This window comes from Gigantopelta aegis, chromosome 11 (assembly GCF_016097555.1).
Source record: "Gigantopelta aegis isolate Gae_Host chromosome 11, Gae_host_genome, whole genome shotgun sequence".
NCBI classification, from domain to species: domain Eukaryota; kingdom Metazoa; phylum Mollusca; class Gastropoda; order Neomphalida; family Peltospiridae; genus Gigantopelta; species Gigantopelta aegis.
In genome coordinates, this window is record NC_054709.1 from 27,142,795 (window position 1) to 27,165,294 (window position 22,500).

At 37.5% G+C, this 22,500-nt stretch overlaps 1 protein-coding gene across 1 annotated transcript in view; it reads left to right on the forward strand.

Annotated features, from left to right (window-relative positions):
- The first annotated feature begins 2,935 nt into the window (after nucleotides 1–2,935).
- LOC121385124 overlaps nucleotides 2,936–22,500 on the forward strand; it is a 20,761-nt gene continuing 1,196 nt past the window's right edge. The window contains exons 1-7 of the mRNA XM_041515662.1: nucleotides 2,936–3,060; nucleotides 3,711–3,857; nucleotides 5,974–6,234; nucleotides 11,051–11,203; nucleotides 14,753–14,950; nucleotides 20,906–20,987; nucleotides 22,176–22,310. Of these exons, the coding sequence (XP_041371596.1) occupies nucleotides 3,042–3,060; nucleotides 3,711–3,857; nucleotides 5,974–6,234; nucleotides 11,051–11,203; nucleotides 14,753–14,950; nucleotides 20,906–20,987; nucleotides 22,176–22,310 (995 nt within the window). The 5' untranslated portion in view covers nucleotides 2,936–3,041. The remainder of the gene's footprint in view (nucleotides 3,061–3,710; nucleotides 3,858–5,973; nucleotides 6,235–11,050; nucleotides 11,204–14,752; nucleotides 14,951–20,905; nucleotides 20,988–22,175; nucleotides 22,311–22,500) is intronic.

Sequence of the window (22,500 nt, forward strand, 5' to 3'; positions counted from 1 at the left end):
TAAGGACAGTTATTACGCGCAACTCTGCTACATATATTACAATAAGTAGCTAATAAGGAGATAAGGACAGTACGATGTGGTATGGTCAGGAGGCCAGAGCCAACAACAATGAAAACATGTACATGTACCTGCAAAGATATAAATTTGTATCATATATTTTCTGAACGGACTACATGTCTTGATGATGAACAGAAATGATACCGATATCAACTCTCTTGCCTTCGGGTGCTACACATGAAATTGTGAATCTACGCGCCAGTGCAAGGGAGTAAAAGATTTGTTTTAAGGTATGCTTCAGTGATTGGAGTTCGCATACATTTTGACTTAAATTAAATAGGAACACATATACTTTTGGAACCAAAATGTCCTATAAAAGTAGCTAAACAAAATATTATTGAACAAATTAATTTGGTCTAAATGCGCCATTTTGGAATAAAAAGAGTTATTTTATGAGAGAAATGAAGAAGCGTGGGAATTTTGAAAATGTACAAATCTACTAAGACGATTTGGATGAAATTTGTTTTATATTGCTGTATTTAATACTATGTAACATATATTACAAGGAATATGTATATGTGTAGCTTTAAATTTGAAAGAAACATGTTAATTTTTGGAACATTTGAAGACAACGTGTTTTAGCCAATATTCTAGGCTGAACTACCGCGTGCATGTACTTTTATATGCCTTCCTTTTGACTTTGAATACTGCTTCACTATGCTCCACAACTGTAAAAGGTTTTCTCGCGCACTCTGGATCACGTCGGTATGTCCGCCATATTGATTTTCAATATGGCGACCATTGATTTACAGAAGAAAAAAAAAATGTTTTATTTAACGACGCACTCAACACATTTTATTTACGGTTATATGGCGTCAGACATATGGTTAAGGACCACACAGATTTTTTTAGAGGAAACCCGCTGTCGCCACATAGGCTACTCTTTTACGACAGGCAGCAAGGGATCTTTTATTTGCGCTTCCCACAGGCAGGATAGCACAAACCATGGCCTTTGTTGAACCAGTTATGGATCACTGGTCGGTGCATGTGGTTTACACCTACCCATTGAGCCTTGCGGAGCACTCACTCAGGGTTTGGAGTCGGTATCTGGATTAAAAATTCCATGCCTCGACTGGGATCCGAACCCAGTACCTACCAGCCTGTAGACCGATGGCCTGCCACGACGCCACCGAGGCCGGTTATTTACAGAAAATACACATGGAATGCATATAATTAATAATACAAGCATCATGTAGCTCGTTATAATTCACCAGTCTCATTGATATCTATGACATTAGCAAACTATTAAAGGTTGCACTGTATTAATTATAATGTCACCGGTTACAATGTTAACGTAAGTGGTAAAAATACTTTATGCAATATATGATAACTATGAACCATAAATAAGAATACTATACCTCCCCAATGTATTAACTGAATAAATAGCTCATTCTGTATATAATATGATGTTTTACAACACCCAGAAAGGTACATGGTTGTAAAGGTATACCATACATGTTTCAAGTACTTGGGTGCGTGACAAAGTGGTACTGGGATGTGTAGTATGTATATTTATTGCTAAAGTTTGGTTCATACGTTACATGTATTATTTTAATCGCATATACTAACTGCCACCTATGGTATTCTATGTGGTACAGTGTAACCTGTAACAGTCTGCTAATGGTATAAACGTCTATATTGGGGTGGAACATCAAGAATGAACATACGAGCTATATTTAGCTTGTAATATTCGTTATATTAATTTCATCTATATTTTGTTCTGCAAAAATGTACTCCATCTTGTATTCAAAATGGCGGACTTATCCACGTAGTTCAGAGTGCATGAACAAACTTTTTGTTTGAACAGTGGAGCATAGTGAACCAAAATTAAAAGTGCATACATGCGGTAGAATATTTAGGAAAACAAAGCAAATAGAAACTATTTCACGTGTGTATAAATGATCTATTCTGATATATATGTGACGTAATATTAAAACATAAGCATATTTGTACTTCAGTAGATATAGAGGTTATTACCAGAGTTTTTTTCGGTATTGTCAATATCATATATTAGGAATAAAAATTGTATTATGCAAGCCTCTGGCGAGCATATAATACATTATTTTTATTCCTAATATATGATATTGACGATACCGAAACACACGAGTGCAATAATCTTTTTATCACATAATCTCAAGCTTAATACAACGTGTTTTTGTAAACTGTACAAGCAACTTTAATTCCAGTCCGCCATTACTAGATATTCAAACGACGTAAGAATATGTGGCGCGGTGTCTTTTTGAATGGAAATGACGTCAAACCCGAATGACGTCATTTTGGATGTTTTTACATCAAAATAAACTAGTGCATAACGTTTTTTATTTTCTGAACACAGTGTAAAATTGCTATTGAAATGTTTTTATTTTATAACTACGTCAATTAGGGAGTGTCACCCTAGTACATTTGCTTAAATGTCAATAAACCTAGTGCCGTGACCTCGATTAATTTACACCTAATTTGCAAAGTTATAAAATTCTTAAAGTGTGTGATCTGAAAAATATCACATACTTTGAAAATGTAAGATATTATATGATAAACATAATTACTAATGTCATGTAAAAAGTACTTTTTATCCATAATTATTGCATAAAACTTGACTTGGCATCACAGATCGATCCGAATTCTCTCCAAAATAACATGTTTGCTTCCTTACTCAACACTATGAAACTGGTGGGTTTAAAACGTATATCTTTTGATGACATTTATAACGGGTTATTTTATTTATTTTTTCCCCGCACGATAGGTCGATGTTGCCGACTGACTAGTATCAAGTCGGCTTATTTATGTCATGATTTTCTAAAACATATAACCTGGTTCTTGTATCAATATTCAAAAAAATTGATCCATTGTGTTCAATATATACACGTTTTTATTTCCAGGGCAAATATTGTTATTGTTTGAGCGGGAATATTGCTACAACGAGGAACGTTGAAGAAGTCCGATGTCCTGGGTCGTATGATCAGTTCTGTGGAAGTGACACTACAATGTCCGTTTATGATCTGGGTACGATTTTCATATTTAACTACAAATAGACCATTTAGGTTGAAACAATGCAATAAAACTACCACAAACAGTTCTTTTATATGCATGACTATTGTATCATCAGGGTATAATTACAGACGCACACACACACACACACACACACACACACACACACACACACAGAGAGAGAGAGAGAGAGAGAGAGAGAGAGAGAGAGAGAGAGAGAGAGAGAGAGAGAGAGAGAGAGAGAGAGGAGAGAGAGAGAGAGAGAGAGAGAGAGAGAGAGAGAGAGACGTAGGAAATTGAGTGCCGCCACAAATGTGAGATAGAAAGAAACAAACATATATTTTTTGTTTTTTTTGTTTTTTTGTTACTATTATTATGTTTTAAAACTGACATTTAATTATTAGAGCTGCAACGAATACACGTCTCACTTTCCAAAGTTTAATGTTAAACACACCCTACTATTTAAATGCTATTTCTGACTTTTGTTTACTGGTTGTTTGCTTCATTCATCATGTCAGCAGTACAGTATTGGTAGATTCACTGTGATTATTGGTATTCGTGAATATTTATTCGTACTCGAAACCCCATATTCGTGATACGTATCGTATTCGCATATTGGTGTATTCGTTGCAGCTTTAATGTTAACATATATTACTTTTTTGCAGATATTCCTGAACGCTTACCGTTTGTTCCTACTAATTATGCCGCATGTGGTTATTTATCTGGTTATCGGAAAGCTTATGACGGCGATCTTTTCAAGCTGAAATTTGACACAAGCTGCTCCTATCGGACGAATTATTATGCATGTCCAGGTATGTTATCTTGAAACTAAACTGTTCGTCAAGCGTACAACGTAATGTGATGATATTATTAGGGTTGAGCGAACTATGAAACGTTTTTTGAGTAGAGTTGTTTCTATGGCCATTTTGTCTGTAGAATCCAAATCTGATGGAATTTTTGACCTATCGTAATGTTTGATATCGGTTAATGGCAAACATTCAAAATAGCTCGAAAAGTATCTTTTTTCACAACATTATATGCATTTTAAATATACTGTAGGTTTTAATATACGATATCTTTTGTTTTCCAGGATCATGAGCTCATTTATGATGCCACTAATTTAATATGAAGCATGAATATCAAAATTTACTGTCAAAGTGACCTGTAATTTATGAATATATTTATAGAATCACATTAATATTGACCAATATTATGTCGTACCTAGATGTACAGATTGGTTGACGGTCTTGTTGTTTCTGTCCTATATTTATGTGTTATACAGTAAATTGACAACGAAACACAAAAGGAAAACATACGAAAGTTTTGTCTGAAATGACATAAGGATGTATATTCAAAGTCCCTACCAAACTACAGTATGAGGCTTCTCTCGAAGAAATGGAAATGATGATATATTTATGCAGACAAACAAAGTAAAGACAGCTATAATCTAAATAATCTAAAAGCTAAGACATTTTACAGTGAATTGACAAATACAGTGGTGAATCCCCTGACTGATATAAGGTTTTTGGTTAAACAAAAAAAATCAAAGGCTTTGAAGAGAAATATCATAAAATCAAAACATGGTATAAGAAGGTAAGGACTTTTAATGATAGTTTATAAACAGAAATCACATTTGGGACATCATATATGAGATCAGCACCCTAACAAAACACATGACATAATATATATTACAACACCTAGTATATTACAAATAAACCTAACGCTATAAAAAGTGTCGTTTGTGGCAGCCATTTTGAATTTTTGCCATTAACCAATATCAAACATCATGCTACGTCACAAATTCCATCAGATTCGGATTCTACGCGCAAACTGGCCATAGAAACAAGTCTGCAAACTCAACGTTTAAGAAAAAAGTTAAACTTTGCCCAACCTTAATATTAGAGAGTTTTAAATAACGCGCTTCATACGTGTGACAAACGTTTATCTAGGCCAGGGAAATCCCTTTGCACGTGCGTTTTAACACGTAGTAGACGACCCACATGTAAGTTGTTACATCTGTTCCCTCATCAAATTTCATTCAGTAAATGTACATGTAATTAACAGCGAAGTAATATACACTAAATTAATGTATTAAAGAACATTATGAAATGAAACAATAATTTCGTTCTTCATAGATTTCCTTGCAATCATTAATTCAAATTAGGGATGCTTTTAGCCTATATGAAGTGGCGAGTTGCGCACCTTTGGCCCTCGGTTTCATGCAACACAATTTTCCATGAATCAAACAGTATAATATTTTCCTGTTTACACTAACACATTAACAGAAATGAACACATATATATGTACTTAAACTATTATATTTCATTTCCCATTTGTCTGTCAACACATTTGCAGATTGCAGTTACTTTAAAAATATATCATTTTATTATTTGGATTTGACAGGGAAGATGAATGGATGGGGTCGAATTTACAAAAGACACCGAACATACGAATATGTAGTATGTCACACACACACACACACAGACACACACAGACACACGCTACATATATACATATATATTTATATAAACACACACACACACACACACACACACACACACACACACACACACACACACATACACACACACAAACACACACACACCCAGCTATCGCAGAATTATCCATCTCCTAGTATCTGGCTGCCACCTACCAGTCACAAATAAATGCAACATATTATGTTGTTTGATAGTTGGTTTTTTAACACATGGGAATGCGCACCTACTTCTCAGTGTACCCAACCCTTGGATCAGTGAATGTTTAAAAGGAACAAAATAACTAAATAATTGTCATTATATATGAAACATTTGGCCACTGAAATTTGTACTCATTTGTTGGTGTTATTTGCCCCTCCATAACATTAAATTGTAGAAATGAGCAGCATACTCATGGAGCTAATAATATAATCACGCATTTTGTTTCCCATAGAACACGCGTTCACAGGCAATGAACGCAAATGCGTCAGTGGAGTGTGCATATCATATGGACAGGAAACGTGGGAAGATGCGATGGACGCATGTGGGAACAAACTTATTAAGCTGACTACTAATGTCACACAGACCCTAAAGAGACTTATTTCAGATACTAATTCAAATTGGGAAGAACCATACTACTACAACGAATGGTCAGAAGGATGGTCAAAACACTGGATCGGGCTCAAACGACACGTGACATGGAAATGGATCAATGGTAACATGACTCTTTCTTTGTCTGTCTCTCTATCTCTTTGGTTTCTTTCTCTCTACTCCACCTCTCTCTCTCTCTCTCTCTCTCTCTCTCTCTCTCTCTCTCTCTCTCTCTCTCTCCTCTCTCATCTCTCTCTCTCTCTCTCCTCTCTCTCTCTCTCTCTCTCTCCCTCTCTCCCTCTCTCTCTCTCTATCTCTCTCTCTCTCTCTCCCTCCCCCTCTCTCTCTCTCTCTCTCTCTCTCTCTACTCCATCTGTGTCTCTGTGTGTTAAGGACCACACAGATTTTGAGAGGAAACCCGCTGTCGCCACTACATGGGCTACTCTTCTGATTAGCAGCAAGGGATCTTTTATTTGCGCTTCCCACAGGCAGGATAGCACAAACCATGGCCTTTGTTGAACCAGTTATGGATCACTAGTCGGTGCAAGTGGTTTGCACCTACCCATTGAGCCTTGCGGAGCACTCACTCAGGGTTTGGTGTCGGTATGTGGATTAAAAATCCTATGCCTCGACTGGGATCCGAATCCAGTACCTACCAGCCTGTAGACCGATGGCCTAACCACTACGCAACCGAGGCCGGTAGGTGAAGGAGAAGGCGGGACTCTCGCTTACCACTTTAGCACTAAAGGAACACTGAAGACCGGTTGTTGTGGCCGAGATAAAGGAGGCGAAAGATGCGGTGGCAAATTTTGAAAGTTCTCAGAAGGAGAATTAAAACCAAAAAGTTGATGTAATGTTTTTGAGTTAAAGTTTGTCGGAATGTTTTTTAATTTAAGCCTAAACATACCGACGCTATAAGAACCTAGGGTTAGCCCAGTAAAAGGCTGGGGTGTGTGGGGGTGTGTTCAGACGTCAAAGCCGGCGAAGTAACGCATCTCCTGTTAATACTTGCTAACGATGTCCCCGTAGTCGTTTGTGGAGCCTTCTCCCAAGGAGTGTGTGTGTGGGGGGGGGGGGGGGAGCGGGATTTAGCTCAGTCTGTTGAGTGCTCGCTTCAGGTGCTTGCATCACAGGATCGAACCACCTCGGTGGATCCATTCAGTTGACTGGGTTCTTTTTCGTTCCAGCCAGTGCACCACAACTGGACAAAGGCCGTGGTATGTGATTTCCTGTCAGTAGGGAAGTACATATAAAAGATTCCTTGCAGTGTTAGGAAAAATGTGGCGGGTTTTCACTGATGACTACAAGTCATAATTACCAAATGTTTGACATCCAACAGCCAATGATTAATCAATGAATGTGCTCTAGTGGTGTCGTTAAACAAAACAAACGCCTTCTCCCACGATTGCCTGCATGTAGACACCGTTATGTTCCATCGTCAGCATGGTGCTCCGCTCTCTGATACGGGATTCCACGGTGTTGATCTGGAAGCTGCCACGATGGCGGTCGTACCGATGCGGAACCCCCACCACTGGTCGGCGTGGTTGGCAACTGCTCCAGTGTTGGGCTGTACACATGCAGGGGCTTGGTCCCTGTCTACTTCACCTAGCGTTCTACCGCTACTGTTGCCGTGTCTGGCGGTGCAACTGGTCAGCGTCCTGCCACGCTGGGTGGTGCGGCTACCATGGGCGTAGGTGGCTCCCGGCTGGCTGGTACGTTAATCTCAATAGTGTGAGGCGAGGCCGGTCTGCGTGGCGGGGACGGTGACCGCGGCTTCGAAGGGACTGCCACTGGTGGTGTAGCCACCGCCTTGGGTCCCCCCCAGTGCCCCTTCTGTCTCTATCTTCCACCGTTGCCTGCTCTTCCTCATGGCCGTTGGTTTGGGTTGGGTCCCGTACATCAAGGTGACGTAGGCCTAATCCCGGTGTTAGATACCCAGACTTCTGCTAGCTCTCTGAACAACGGGATCATCGCCCTCAGGTGTGGGGGTTCAACGGTGCAGGCTACTGACAAAATGCGTGCAGAATGAAAGAAAGAAAGAAAGAAGTGTTTTATTTAACGACGCACTCAACACATTTTATTTACGGTTATATGGCGTCAGACATATGGTTAAGGACCACACAGATTTTGAGAGGAAACCCGCTGTCGCCACTACATGGGCTACTCTTCCGATTGGCAGCAAGGGATCTTTTATTTGCGCTTCCCACAGGCAGGATAGCACAAACCATGGCCTTTGTTGAACCAGTTATGGATCACTGGTCGGTGCAAGTGGTTTACACCTACCCATTGAGCCTTGCGAAGCACTCACTCAGGGTTTGGAGTCGGTATCTGGATTAAAAATCCCATGCCTCGACTGGGATCCAAACCCAGTACCTACCAGCCTGTAGACCGATGGCCTGCCACGAGCGTGCAGAATGAATGCAGAATCAAAGTGTTAAATTCTGAGTTGCACATCCAGCATGCGCAATATTTGTCAACGTGATTCACGTTTGTACAGACGGCCGAGTTTGGAGGATGTGTTGAGAAGAAACATTGCTGTGCATAATGCATCTGGTTTTGTATTTTTATCTTGCTATGTTCAATACTTATTCATAATTGATTTTGAATATTCCATACTTGTTTTGAAAATGACTCCATTCGTAGTTATTCAACGACATATAACCGTAAATAAAAATTGCTGAGTGCGTCTTTAAATAAAACATTTCCTTCCTTATTCCATTCATAGTTACATCAAAACTTGATTATGGATGTATTGTGTATGGGTCGGTATGCAATTCTTACTTGCAGATGCTAGATTCTATGTCTTGGTGCCTTTAGAAATTTGACTTGGTGCCGAAATTGATCCCACTTTGTTTTTTGCGAAATTCTACCTTTGAAATCTTTCAAGTGATGGAGGTCCACAATTCTCCAAAGTAATTGGAAAACGGTCACACCACAAGGGTCTGGACCTACTTGTCATGACAAATCAACACAAAAATTATGGACTACAAAGAGGTACATCAATGGATGCAAAAGGACCACGTGCAGAATAAAACTATACACGACTTTTATCATTAAGTAGAATTAAGTCTTTTTTTTAGAATTAAATACACTAATTGTTTACCTTTCGCAGCTCCACATAATGTGGTGACCAAGCACCCGTGAGAATAAATGGTGTTGGGAGATGGTTGAATTGATCCTGGGGATACATGATTACGGAAAATGATTACGAGGTGGTTAAGTAAACCGAACACAGAGTAATAGTTTTATGATCTGTGACCGTTGCTTGTAAACAGACATTTAATGAATATGTATTTGTGTTGAGATATGTATGCGAGGACATATTACGCATTTGCATGTGTTCCCGAACGTTAAACTTACAGTGTCTGGTTACCATATAATAATCTCATGCACAAATATGAAATACAAGTTCAACTGCACTTTAAACAAATTCGTGTGAGTTCGCTATGAACGGAGAACGTCAAAAGTATACGCTCGATTCGTCGCCTGTGCGGCCATTGCTCGGCAAACCACAAACGACAGCCTGTTGTCAATTTCAGTTAACAGGTGCGTTTTCGGATTTGAAATTGTAGGGTTCGTCTCAAAAAATGAAATGAGAATTCTTGCGCTGTACAAAGAACGTTCGATTGAGGATACGTACTATTCTTTCGTTAAATCCGGTTTTGATCTTGACAACGTACTATCGACAATCGTACCTTCCTATTTAAGAATTAATATTTTATAAAGTGTTAGTAAAACTTTCAAAGTTTAGTTTGTATAACACATTAATCATGTATATATTTTTAATAAAATATACTAAAGTAGAAAATTACAGTTTTCACTTTTTAATTTTACGTGTGGTAAAATCGACAAATTCAAATAAATATTATTTCGTTTGGAAAGGGTAAAGTTAGTTTGTTTTGTTTAATGACATCAGTGTTAGAGCATATTGATTTAATAATCATCTGCTTTTGGATGTCAAACGTTTGGTAATTTTGACATAATCTAAGAGAGGAAACGAGCGCATGTGCAGGGGGGAGGGTATTGGTGGTCGAAACCCTCCCCTGACCAAGAAAAAAAAGAACAAATATATCTTCTGGGGGAACATGGCCCCATATGAACTTCGCTCAACGCAGTCTATAACCCCCAACCCCGCTGAAATCCCTGCACACGCACCTTGGAAACCCGCTACATTTTAAAAATATTTCTTTATTATTATTTTTTTTTTAGCAAGGGATCATTTATATGTACCATCCCACAGACAGGATATCACATACCATGGCCTTTTATATACCAGTCATGGCGCACTGGCTGGAACAATCCCGCCGATGGGGATCGATCCTAGACCGACCGCGCATTTACCCCCCCCCCCCCCCCACATTTTTAGGTCTAAGTAATGAATAGAAATAACATATAGTCTTCATAAATGTTACGTATATCGAACATACCGCCCTCTTCCTCTACCCCTAGAGCGTTACGTAATTATTAACACACCCCTTACATGTAACGCGTATGCCAACCACTGGTCACTGTCAAAATTTCAAGGCAAATCCCTCACCGACCCCTGGAAAGGTATTGTACCATACTTCTATGGATATAAATATATTTTGGAGGTATGAGACGACCCCTCAATCCAGACAGTTAAATTTGTTAAAAATCACGTGAGAAGCTCAGCGCCTGCGCAAATCGCGTAAATTCCCAGTTCTACTGGCGTCCCGCTAATTGAAGAAAAACAAGCTGGCCATTAGGTTTGCAGTTGACCTAGATCATGCAAATAAGCGAGCATTGCGAAACTATAGCGATGTGGTGGACCTTTTATGTACCAAACAGAACTGGATCATGTATTCTAAATGCTTAAATAATTTCAGACACTGCAGCTTTAAAACCTGTAGCTTATGTGTTATATCTCCAGTTAATGTGGAGTAAAAACGCACTATGCCTATGATATGCTTGTGTTTTAGGTACTGATTTCAAGTACAGACCTACCCGGAGGAGTAATGGATATAGACCCAAATGTATCGCTATGAGAAAGAGGTATTCTGGAAGACGTAAATATTATATTGAAGCTGGAGTAGTGTCCTGCTCACAGAAGCTAAGAGCTATTTGCCAAATATGTGAGTTTAACATTACCGATATTGAGAATCGCATCATAATATGTCACCAACATATATCCTTAACTGTTGTATCTTCATATTTGCTAATATATATTCTGTTTTGTTTTGTGTTTTCGTCCATATTTAGATTGGCGATTTAATTTGTGATCGAGAATTAAGTATCGCGTCGGATGCCTATAAATGCTAACATTAGACTTTTGCTTCGGTTCTTATGAGAAATTAACCACCAACAAAAATAAGAATATCAATAACAGCAACAAAAGCACAAAACACAAACCCTTATGTGTTCTAAAATGTAATCACGTAATAGGCATAGTTAGTATACTATTAACGTTGTAAACAAATGTAGATGAATGAAAACAAAGTTGATTAATAAGGCATCATAACATTTTAAATTGCGGCAGATTGGTTTGTAATACTTGCGTATTTCAACATAAAGGGTTGCGGGTGGGCAGGCGGAGGGTGGGCACGTATGAAAGTATGAGAACCAACGGCCGATACATATACTAGGCTATTTAAAAAGCAACACTTATTTACATATGCACATCCCCATAATTAGGATAGTACCCACAAAAGGCCTTTGCATACCAATCCTGGGGCATGTTGAAACGGAGGACGAAAAAACCCCCAACCTATTTCTGTGATTAATCACATTTCAGGCGAGGGGTCTACACTGAGCTGCATTCCACGCCAAACATAGAAGAGCATACACTTTCAAGGAATATCTTTGAAACACGTTTGTTTTAATGACTACGCTAAAAGTGAATGTAAAATTGTTCACAAAACATCTATAATTAAGCTTATCATGCACCATGATTTCTGTGACCTGATGACCCATACATGATAATTCGAAGTGTTATTATGTCACTGTCTGATAACACCTGCGTTGCTAGCATGATAATCTTGGCGTTGAATTGTGCGCATGACGAATGTTTGCTGAATTTTCACATTGGTCATTTCCTCATTTTTCAAACATCCATATAAAACAATAATTGTTGAACTGCATAAATATATATAGCATTTACACTTCCCGTAACATCAAATTGCCTCTTATTTTTCAATTCTCCACTATTCACTCCAAATTTGGAACTAGCCAGCATTTTCAATTAAACATTTTGAAGCAAAGAATCCCCCCTCCCCCCCAAAAAAAAAACCCCCACACACAAAAAAAACAACACACAAAAACCCCCACACAAAAAACCCCCACAAAACAAAACAAAAACAAACAAACAACCCCCCTCTCCCCCCCCCCTAACAAAACAACAACAATTAAACAAATCCCAAGTAGTTTCCTGAAAAGAATGTTTGCGTTTGAACAGCGTCTGACGTCACAGTCTCTAGCTGCCAGTTATGTAGATCTTTTTTAGGTCACACATAGACGTTTACTTGTTTATTTTAATAGAAAAAATTACAAAACCTGTAATTGTTTGACCCAACAGACTTTGAAATATAATCAAACTATTGTATTTAAAATTTAGAGACACATGACGTTTTGGCTGGCTATGCCATTCCCAAGATGCTTTTTGGCACCTGCTATTATCCGACTTCCGGTAGGAGTTTTTAATACTAATAGTGTCTATACCAATTTTGACTAAAACATATTACAAAAATATAACTTGAAAGGGGTTGCATGACAAAAAATTAATATCAGGTTACTACGTTTTGATATCGTGGTTATTTGGCTCGGTTCGACAGTGTAACAGGCACGTTGAAGGTCGTGTGTTACACCGGTATCTAAATATCGCCAAAAAACCCCACAATATCAAAACGTAGTAGGGGCAATTCATGGTATCTGTTTTGTGACGGACGTGACATTTTGACACTATAAAACTATTTTGTGTATACTTTTGTGTATACTATTTTGTGTATACTTGTGTATACTTTTCTTTACATTTTATATTAATATAAACCATATACGTGATGCTTACTTCACCCAAGAAAACATATATTTTGTACTTGCATTTTTTTATAAACTGACGTATTAATAAGTGTGACGAACATGACATCATTCAGACACAAAAAAACGTTTCAGCAAGTTCAACCTATATCTTGTATTTTATTTCCCAAGAATCATTTTGTTAGGTCACTATGTTGTTTTACAATGACATGCAGAGAAAATAACTAGACATTTGATATAATTTAATAATTAATAATTAATCAATAAAGGTACCGTGACGGACGTGACGTGACGGACGTGACGTGACGGACGTGACATTTTGTCAAGATTCAAAGTTTCTTCATAAAATGATAGAAATCCTGTTACAAAACATAATGATGACATCTGATTAAACTTTATAATGTAAAAATCTTACCTATATATTATACTAGTAGAATATCTCATACAGTGTAAAGGCAAAGTCTGGCTGAAATTTATTATTCACCCCTAATTTTGTGAAAAAGAAAAATTAAAATAAGCAAAAATCAAACTTTTCTACCAGTCATTTAATGTACATTAAAATGAAAAATTCTAAGCTGATGAAATCACCTACTTTTGCAATGTGACTAAAAACAATAAATATGTTTAATCAATCAAAATCTTGACAAATTTATATTCTTATGTCACATTCGTCAAACATTATTCTCATATTTCATCAATTTGACATAAAATTCTTCTAAATTAAATTCACAGTCTTTTAAAACAGATTAAGAAGTAGCAAAATACATGATGTTTTGTTTTTAACTTTATAACTTTTAGATAAAACTAAACTTTTATTATCCAAGACATGACGGACGTGACATTTCAAATTAGTTATAAAAATCAATTAACTAGTTACATAATTCATGACTAAAATGTTAAGCACAAGTTACAAGGGTATGAAGGTTTCTATGTCTATGGTAAAGATTTTCTATATGATGAAACAGTCAAAATCTTGGCAAATATTTATTTTTATGTCACGTCCGTCACAAAAATATCACGTCCGCCACAAAATATATTTTCAAATTTCATCAATTTCACATGACATTCTTGAACATTAAATTCACTATCTTTTAAAGCAGATAAAGAAGTAAGAAAATACATGAGGTTTTGTTTTTAACTTTACAACTTTTAGGGAAAAAAACAACTTTTATTATCAAAAACGTGACGGACGTGACATTTCAAATTAGTTATAAAAATCAATGAACTAATTACCAGTACATAATTCATGTTCAAACGTTTTATGCACAGTTGCAAGGGTATGAAGGTTTTTATGTCTATGGAAAAGATTTTTTTATCATTTTGGAATTTTAATACATATATTAACCCCCCCCCCCCCCCCCCCCCCCCCCCCCCCCCCCGAAACAAAATGTCACGTCCGTCACAATTTTATTTTTGGCGAAAAGTCTCCCTGGTGTAGAGTACATGTCTAAATCTTACATATTCAAGACAATTATGATGTTTAATTTCATATGATGTAAAGTTTTCAGGTAAATTTAATGCTTTTTATTTTCATAGTAGCGGACCAAATACCATGAAATGCCCCAGTAACCTGATATTCTATGTTTATCATACAGCAAAAATAGGTTGCCTAATACAGAGTCCATGCATTGCGGTTTATGTCAATATTTCAGACAAACCTACGACAACAACCGCATCTACGTCAACGTCAACCACAACCCGTACAACATCTACAACGTCTACAACAACGCACGTCTTGTCTACTGAGAAGACTAGTCCCCCATCAGACCAGACAGGAAACACAAGGACTACACAGACAATAGCTGGTTCAACCGAATCACAAAGACAAATCAGCCCGAAGAGTGATTCAAGTATGTTATTTATAACCACATAAAAATGTATCGTCAGTTTGCGTCAAAAACTACCTGATGAGTAATGCCAAGACTACTATAACACTTAGGCTTTAAACTTACACTAGCTCACATCTCAAACTTACAAAACAATTTCCAAACAGGCACGGCGGAAGCATGTAGTAATGCCAAGACTACTATAACACTTAGGCTTTAAACTTACACTAGCTCACATCTCAAACTTACAAAACAATTTCCAAACAGGCACGGCGGAAGCATGTAGTAATGCCAAGACTACTATAACACTTAGGCTTTAAACTTACACTAGCTCACATCTCAAACTTACAAAACAATTTCCAAATAGGCACGGCGGAAGCATGTAGTAATGCCAAGACTACTATAACACTTAGGCTTTAAACTTACACTAGCTCACATCTCAAACTTACAAAACAATTTCCAAAGAGGCACGGCGGAAGCATGTAGTAATGCCAAGACTACTATAACACTTAGGCTTTAAACTTACACTAGCTCACATCTCAAACTTACAAAACAATTTCCAAATAGGCACGGCGGAAGCATGTAGTAATGCCAAGACTACTATAACACTTAGGCTTTAAACTTACACTAGCTCACATCTCAAACTTACAAAACAATTTCCAAACAGGCATGACGGAAGCATGTAGTAATGCCAAGACTACTATAACACTTAGGCTTTAAACTTACACTAGCTCACATCTCAAACTTACAAAACAATTTCCAAACAGGCACGGCGGAAGCATGTAGTAATGCCAAGACTACTATAACACTTAGGCTTTAAACTTACACTAGCTCACATCTCAAACTTACAAAACAATTTCCAAACAGGCACGGCGGAAGCATGTAGTAATGCCAAGACTACTATAACACTTAGGCTTTAAACTTACACTAGCTCACATCTCAAACTTACAAAACAATTTCCAAACAGGCACGGCGGAAGCATGTAGTAATGCCAAGACTACTATAACACTTAGGCTTTAAACTTACACTAGCTCACATCTCAAACTTACAAAACAATTTCCAAACAGGCACGGCGGAAGCATGTAGTAATGCCAAGACTACTATAACACTTAGGCTTTAAACTTACACTAGCTCACATCTCAAACTTACAAAACAATTTCCAAACAGGCACGGCGGAAGCATGTAGTAATGCCAAGACTACTATAACACTTAGGCTTTAAACTTACACTAGCTCACATCTCAAACTTACAAAACAATTTCCAAACAGGCACGGCGGAAGCATGTAGTAATGCCAAGACTACTATAACACTTAGGCTTTAAACTTACACTAGCTCACATCTCAAACTTACAAAACAATTTCCAAACAGGCACGACGGAAGCATGTAGTATGCCAAGACTACTATAACACTTAGGCTTTAAACTTACACTAGCTCACATCTCAAACTTACAAAACAATTTCCAAACAGGCACGGCGGAAGCATGTAGTAATGCCAAGACTACTATAACACTTAGGCTTTAAACTTACACTAGCTCACATCTCAAACTTACAAAACAATTTCCAAACAGGCACGGCGGAAGCATGTAGTAATGCCAAGACTACTATAACACTTAGGCTTTAAACTTACAAAACAATTTCGAAACAGGCACGGCGGAAGCATGTAGTAATGCCAAGACTACTATAACACTTAGGCTTTAAACTTACACTAGCTCACATCTCAAACTTACAAAACAATTTCCAAACAGGCACGGCGGAAGCATGTAGTAATGCCAAGACTACTATAACACTTAGGCTTTAAACTTACACTAGCTCACATCTCAAACTTACAAAACAATTTCCAAACAGGCACGACGGAAGCATGTAGTAATGCCAAGACTACTATAACACTTAGGCTTTAAACTTACACTAGCTCACATCTCAAACTTACAAAACAATTTCCAAACAGGCACGGCGGAAGCATGTAGTAATGCCAAGACTACTATAACACTTAGGCTTTAAACTTACACTAGCTCACATCTCAAACTTACAAAACAATTTCCAAACAGGCACGGCGGAAGCATGTAGTAATGCCAAGACTACTATAACACTTAGGCTTTAAACTTACACTAGCTCACATCTCAAACTTACAAAACAATTTCCAAACAGGCACGACGGAAGCATGTAGTAATGCCAAGACTACTATAACACTTAGGCTTTAAACTTACACTAGCTCACATCTCAAACTTACAAAACAATTTCCAAATAGGCACGGCGGAAGCATGTAGACATGGGCATGTTGGTGATTTTGGTAGTAGCGGTGGGTGGCTAACTGAGGTCGAGGGCGCAAAGCAAAGTTTCTATCGGGGTTCGTGGGTATGCTCCCCATAAAATTTCTAAAGCTAGATGTCCTGAAATGCAATTTTCTGCATTATACAAGTAAAAAATTTCTTTGCCTTAAGATTTACTACAGATACTATTTTCGATTCAGAATTATTAGGGGGTGGGAGTGTATCAAATCACGTGTTAGTCACAATAACGAATATTCTGCCTATTTTTCTTTTATGTCAAAATGGTGTACGTCAGGGCGAAAATGTTTCATATATATAATTCACTATATATTTAAATGATTTAGAAGATGTACTAGTGGATGAACAATATAAAGGGGTCAACTTAAAGTACGAACATAACAATACTGATCTATTTATAATAATTACTATGCTACTTTACACTGATGATACAGTTATTTGGCAGAATCTTCGGACGAACTGCAAAAATCATTAAACACTTTTATTCCATAAGACTGCGATAAATGGAAACTAATAGTAAATATCGAGAAGTCAAACATAGTTATCTTTGGCTCAAAACCACACACAAAAAAACGTCTTTCTACATGAAAGATATAAAATTAGATATTGTGTATAGCTATACATACATGGGGCTTTGGTAATAATCAAAACATTGAACAAATAGAGTTAACTTTTCTAAGAGATATATTGAGGCTAAGAAAGAGTACACCACTACACATGATTTACGGAGAATTAGGATTTTAAATTTTGGGGGACGTATGATCAGTGAACAAGGCATGTTTAAAATGACCATACATATACTTGGTACTCGAAAAGCTTCAGTGTGATTTAGTGAGTGAACATTTTCAGTGTGTGTTTAGGTTTAAATGACCGATACATATACTTGGTACTCGAAAAGCTTCAGTGTGTGTTTAGGTTTAAATGACCGATACATATACTTGGTACTCAAAAGGTTTCAGTGTGCGTTTAGGTTTAAATGACCAATACATATACTTGGTACTCAAAAGGTAAACTAGGTTTGGGTAATTACTGGTTAAACCAAAATATTTCAAATAACAAAACTTTTATTTGTACAGTTTCTGAAAGACTTAGAGATCAATACCTACAAGCTTGGAATGATAACTTAAACTCTTATCCAAAATGCGTTACCTATAGGATATTTAAAAAAACCCATGAATCTGAAAACTACTTTCTGTACTTGCTTGAAAAGTTTCACATTATTTTAGCCGGTTCATTACTAGCAATCATTATCTACCCCTTCATAGTCCATTCCTTGACGTGGTGAGGGGGTTTGTATGTCTCAGTGACCCAGAAAGCTATGCCAGCAGGAGCTTTGGCTTCTGTTAGTTACACCCAAGCTGGACTGGTCAATGGGTAGAGGCTAGACTGATATGGACTAAGGGTGAGGTAACCCTAACAGAAACCTCGAGTGCTGAAGTCAGACGTGGCCGCACGGCGCACTCTAATAGACCACAATACCATGCTATTATGCTACCCACATCATCAGCACCAGAGAGGAGAACTGCTCACACATCGTCTTCCTGACTGATGCTCTCTCTGCCCTTCAGGCTCTTTGAAAACATCAAGCTTGACAGACTTTCAGAAGCCCTACATCCTATTAGCAGTATAGTCGTGTTACAATGGATCCCTGCTCACTGTGGCATACCAGGAAATGAAAATGCAGACAGACTGGCAAAACTGGGTGCAGCTAAAGAACAGGAGGATAACTGGGTGACATACGAAGAAATGAAATCCCATATTAAATCTCTCTATAGACCTCCCAAACAAACCAATGATTATTACCTGCTATCCCGTCAGGAACAGGTCATCATTTTCCGACTATAAGATGCATAAGAGGTTCCGGCTGATACCTTCTTCCATGTGCTCCTGTGGAGAAGCAGAACAGACGACCGAACATGTTATCCAAGACTGCATAAACCTTCAGCAGCTGAGGGAGACTGCCTGGACAACTACAAGAACTCTCCAGAAGAAGCTGTATGGCACAAGAAGTGATCTATAGAGAACCGTATCGTTCATAGTCACTGCTGGCCTCGACGTGTAGTCAACAAGCGAACAAAAAGAAGAAGAAGATCTACCAACTGAAACAGGCAGATGGCAGAATATTGAAAAAAAATAGATGGAATGTGTCCTCTCTGTATAATTGCAGTAGGTGATGAGTTCCATTATTTATTTCAGTGTCCCCATTTTACTAATGAAAGAATTACGTTTCTAAAGAAATATAGTTTTATATTAGACCCAACACCTTTAAATTAAGTCAGCTATTTAACTCCCCAAAATATCAAATACAAAGAAATCATGTACTTTTATTAATTTGATTAACAACGCGTTTAAAAACATTTATCTTTCTTAAGTTACTTATTTAAACGTTTGATGATATCACGTATAGGGGGATGCCCGAATCCCATTATTTTTCAAGAATGGAGAGTTACGAGGATATTCCTCTACTTAAAATACACCATTGAAAAATATAATGTATCAAATATGTAAGTATAGATTTTAACATTAGTGGTTCAGGAGGGGTAATAACCTAGTGAGTTTTTTAAAAATCTGTTACAGAAAGGTAATGGACATATTTTCAATAGATTAACAGTGCAGGTGCATTTTAAATGTATATTATTGTGTACATGTGTGAAAGTGATTAACTAAGTGTTGTAAATTTATTTATTTATTTGTTTGAATGTTTGATTGTATTATTTTTTAAGCAGTATACTTGCTGCCGAAATGTTTGTAAACCACCTCAAATGTAACACCGATGGTGTTCTGAGTGAATAAGGTTCTGTTTTGTCTGGTTTCTCTAGCACTGACTAGGGGCTTGTCGACCCGGGCCCAAACACCCAACACTTACTAGACCTTACTAGATGATAATGAGACTAAACAATACAGTAAAATAACATTATGCATCTTAATGTCAGCGCTAAACATGAATGCTAAATCGTGCTATTGTATTTACAGACCGGTTGATGCATTCAGTATTGTGACGGGCGGACGGCCAGATTAAAAAGAGAAACTAGCAAATGATCATATAATTATTCTGTAATTTGCATTGCTGATTAATTACTGCTGAAATGAATGCTCTACATTGGCTAACTTATACGGGTACTCGAGTCCTGTGTACGGACTGGAGTCTTGCTAGACTCGGCCCCTGCTCGGGTAGTCGTGGAGACTAGCACTGACGTTGGAAAACGTGATGTCTTTTTAAAATGAGTGGGGAACGTGCCTCAGTATTTCGTAAAGGTATATTGTCACAGACCACTGGCCTATTTAATGGTCTAACAAAGTATTACCTGAACAAAAATTATTTGATTTGTCCCTAAATGTACTTTATTCAACCATCTTCATAACCACCATACTCTTTTTATTAATGATATTTTGTAAATATAATTGAATTATGGCAATGGTCCATAATTCAAAAACTAAAATTGCCGAGAGGGTTGACATGGATTTCACTCCATCATGGTTCAGTTAAGGTGATGCGATAGCTAGATTTGGTTTCCAACAATTAATGTAATTTTTATTTATTATCCATTTTTAGAGAAATTAGGGGTCCTTAAATCCGTGACAGTATGCCTTTAACAGCAAAACTTACATTTTGCCATATGGTACTATAACTCTGAAACATTGTTGTTCAGGTTTCTGCAAAACAAATGTAAGATTATTACATATAATTCTTTCCAGGTGGCATGATTGCTGGTGTTGCAGTTGGTGTAATAGCACTGCTGGTATTAGGTGGACTAGTTATTCTTATCTGGATGAAAAGGTATTCCCGTAGTCATCTACGTAATACCCCCCCCCCCCCCCCCCGACCCGAAAAAAACAACAACCCAACAAACAAACAAACAAAAAATCAACAACAAACCCTCCCCCAAACTCATCAAAAACTCACAACCCCCCCCCCCCCCACAACAACAACACCACCACCACCAACAACAACAAACAAGCAAAACACAAATACATGAGCCGGAAAATCTTTTTGTTTTTCTTTTTGTAAAACCTAATGACGATTTCGAGGAAACTGAAAAACAAATTACAAAATAAATATATTTTAATTAATCAGAAATATTTAATCATGACGTTGTAGATCATACGAGTTCATGGGCAAACCGATAAGTAAAATTTTGGTGATAGTAAGACTTTTTTCGCTATCCTCATACTGTATATAGACGATGTGGTTTTATTGTAGGTTTTTTTTAAACAGGTTAAACTAATTAGGTCGAGTATTATGCAGGTTGAAAGTTTAGGTTTACTAATAGTTGGATAAAGTCCTAGGTTTACAATTCAAAACGGAAAATACCCTATTATTAACACACACACATACACACACACACACACACACACACACACACACAGACAGACACACACACACACACACACACACACACACAAATATGCAAATGAGTTATTTTGTTTTGTGGTGGTGTCTAACTGCCTAAAGCCCCGGTCACACTGTCAAGGATCAGGACGCCGGGTCAGCCTCGGATACGATCCGGCATCATTCGTGACAATACGTTGTGGTCCGTACTAAACTGTACTGATCGTTAGCGACCCGTAGCTCTCCCCGTTGTCAACTAACTCCTATCCTTATTAATCCTTGGTTTATCCGTCGAAAACCGTAGTTAAACCGTGGTGCATCCGTAGGGGACCGCGGATAGACCACTATCCAGGGTCATCTGTGGAGTTTTCATCCGTCATGGATCCGGCCAGGCGATCCTTGACAATGTGACCGGGACTTAACTGAACTGTTTTATTACTAACTTATAGTACAATATATGAGGTTAAAAACAATTTACAAAAATAAATAAGTAATAATAAATCAAATAAAAAAATCCAACAAAACAACAAAGTTTATAGACATTCACACACAAAGATATAGAAATTAGCATTGAAATTTTATTACGGTGTTTCGTTGTAATAGTTATTCATACGCACGTGTATTTATGTATTGCAGAAGCAAGAGATTTCTTTTCAAGTCAGCTAAACTGGATGATCAAAGAAGAGCTGCATTACCAGTCCATGCTACAGCCTCAGTACCTAACACCTATGAGCAATATGACAACAATGCAACCAACAGAATCCAATATGAGTATGTCAATTTAAACTTGACATTTATATTTTAAATAGTGTGTGAATAACAACTAATCCATGTTAATAAGACTACGGTTATCAGATTTGTTTTATAATATTCCTGACAAAGTTTCATACTTACCATACGGTTTGCACCTAACACCTGCTAATTGCACACTATGTAAAACTACCATTCACTTTCATTTATT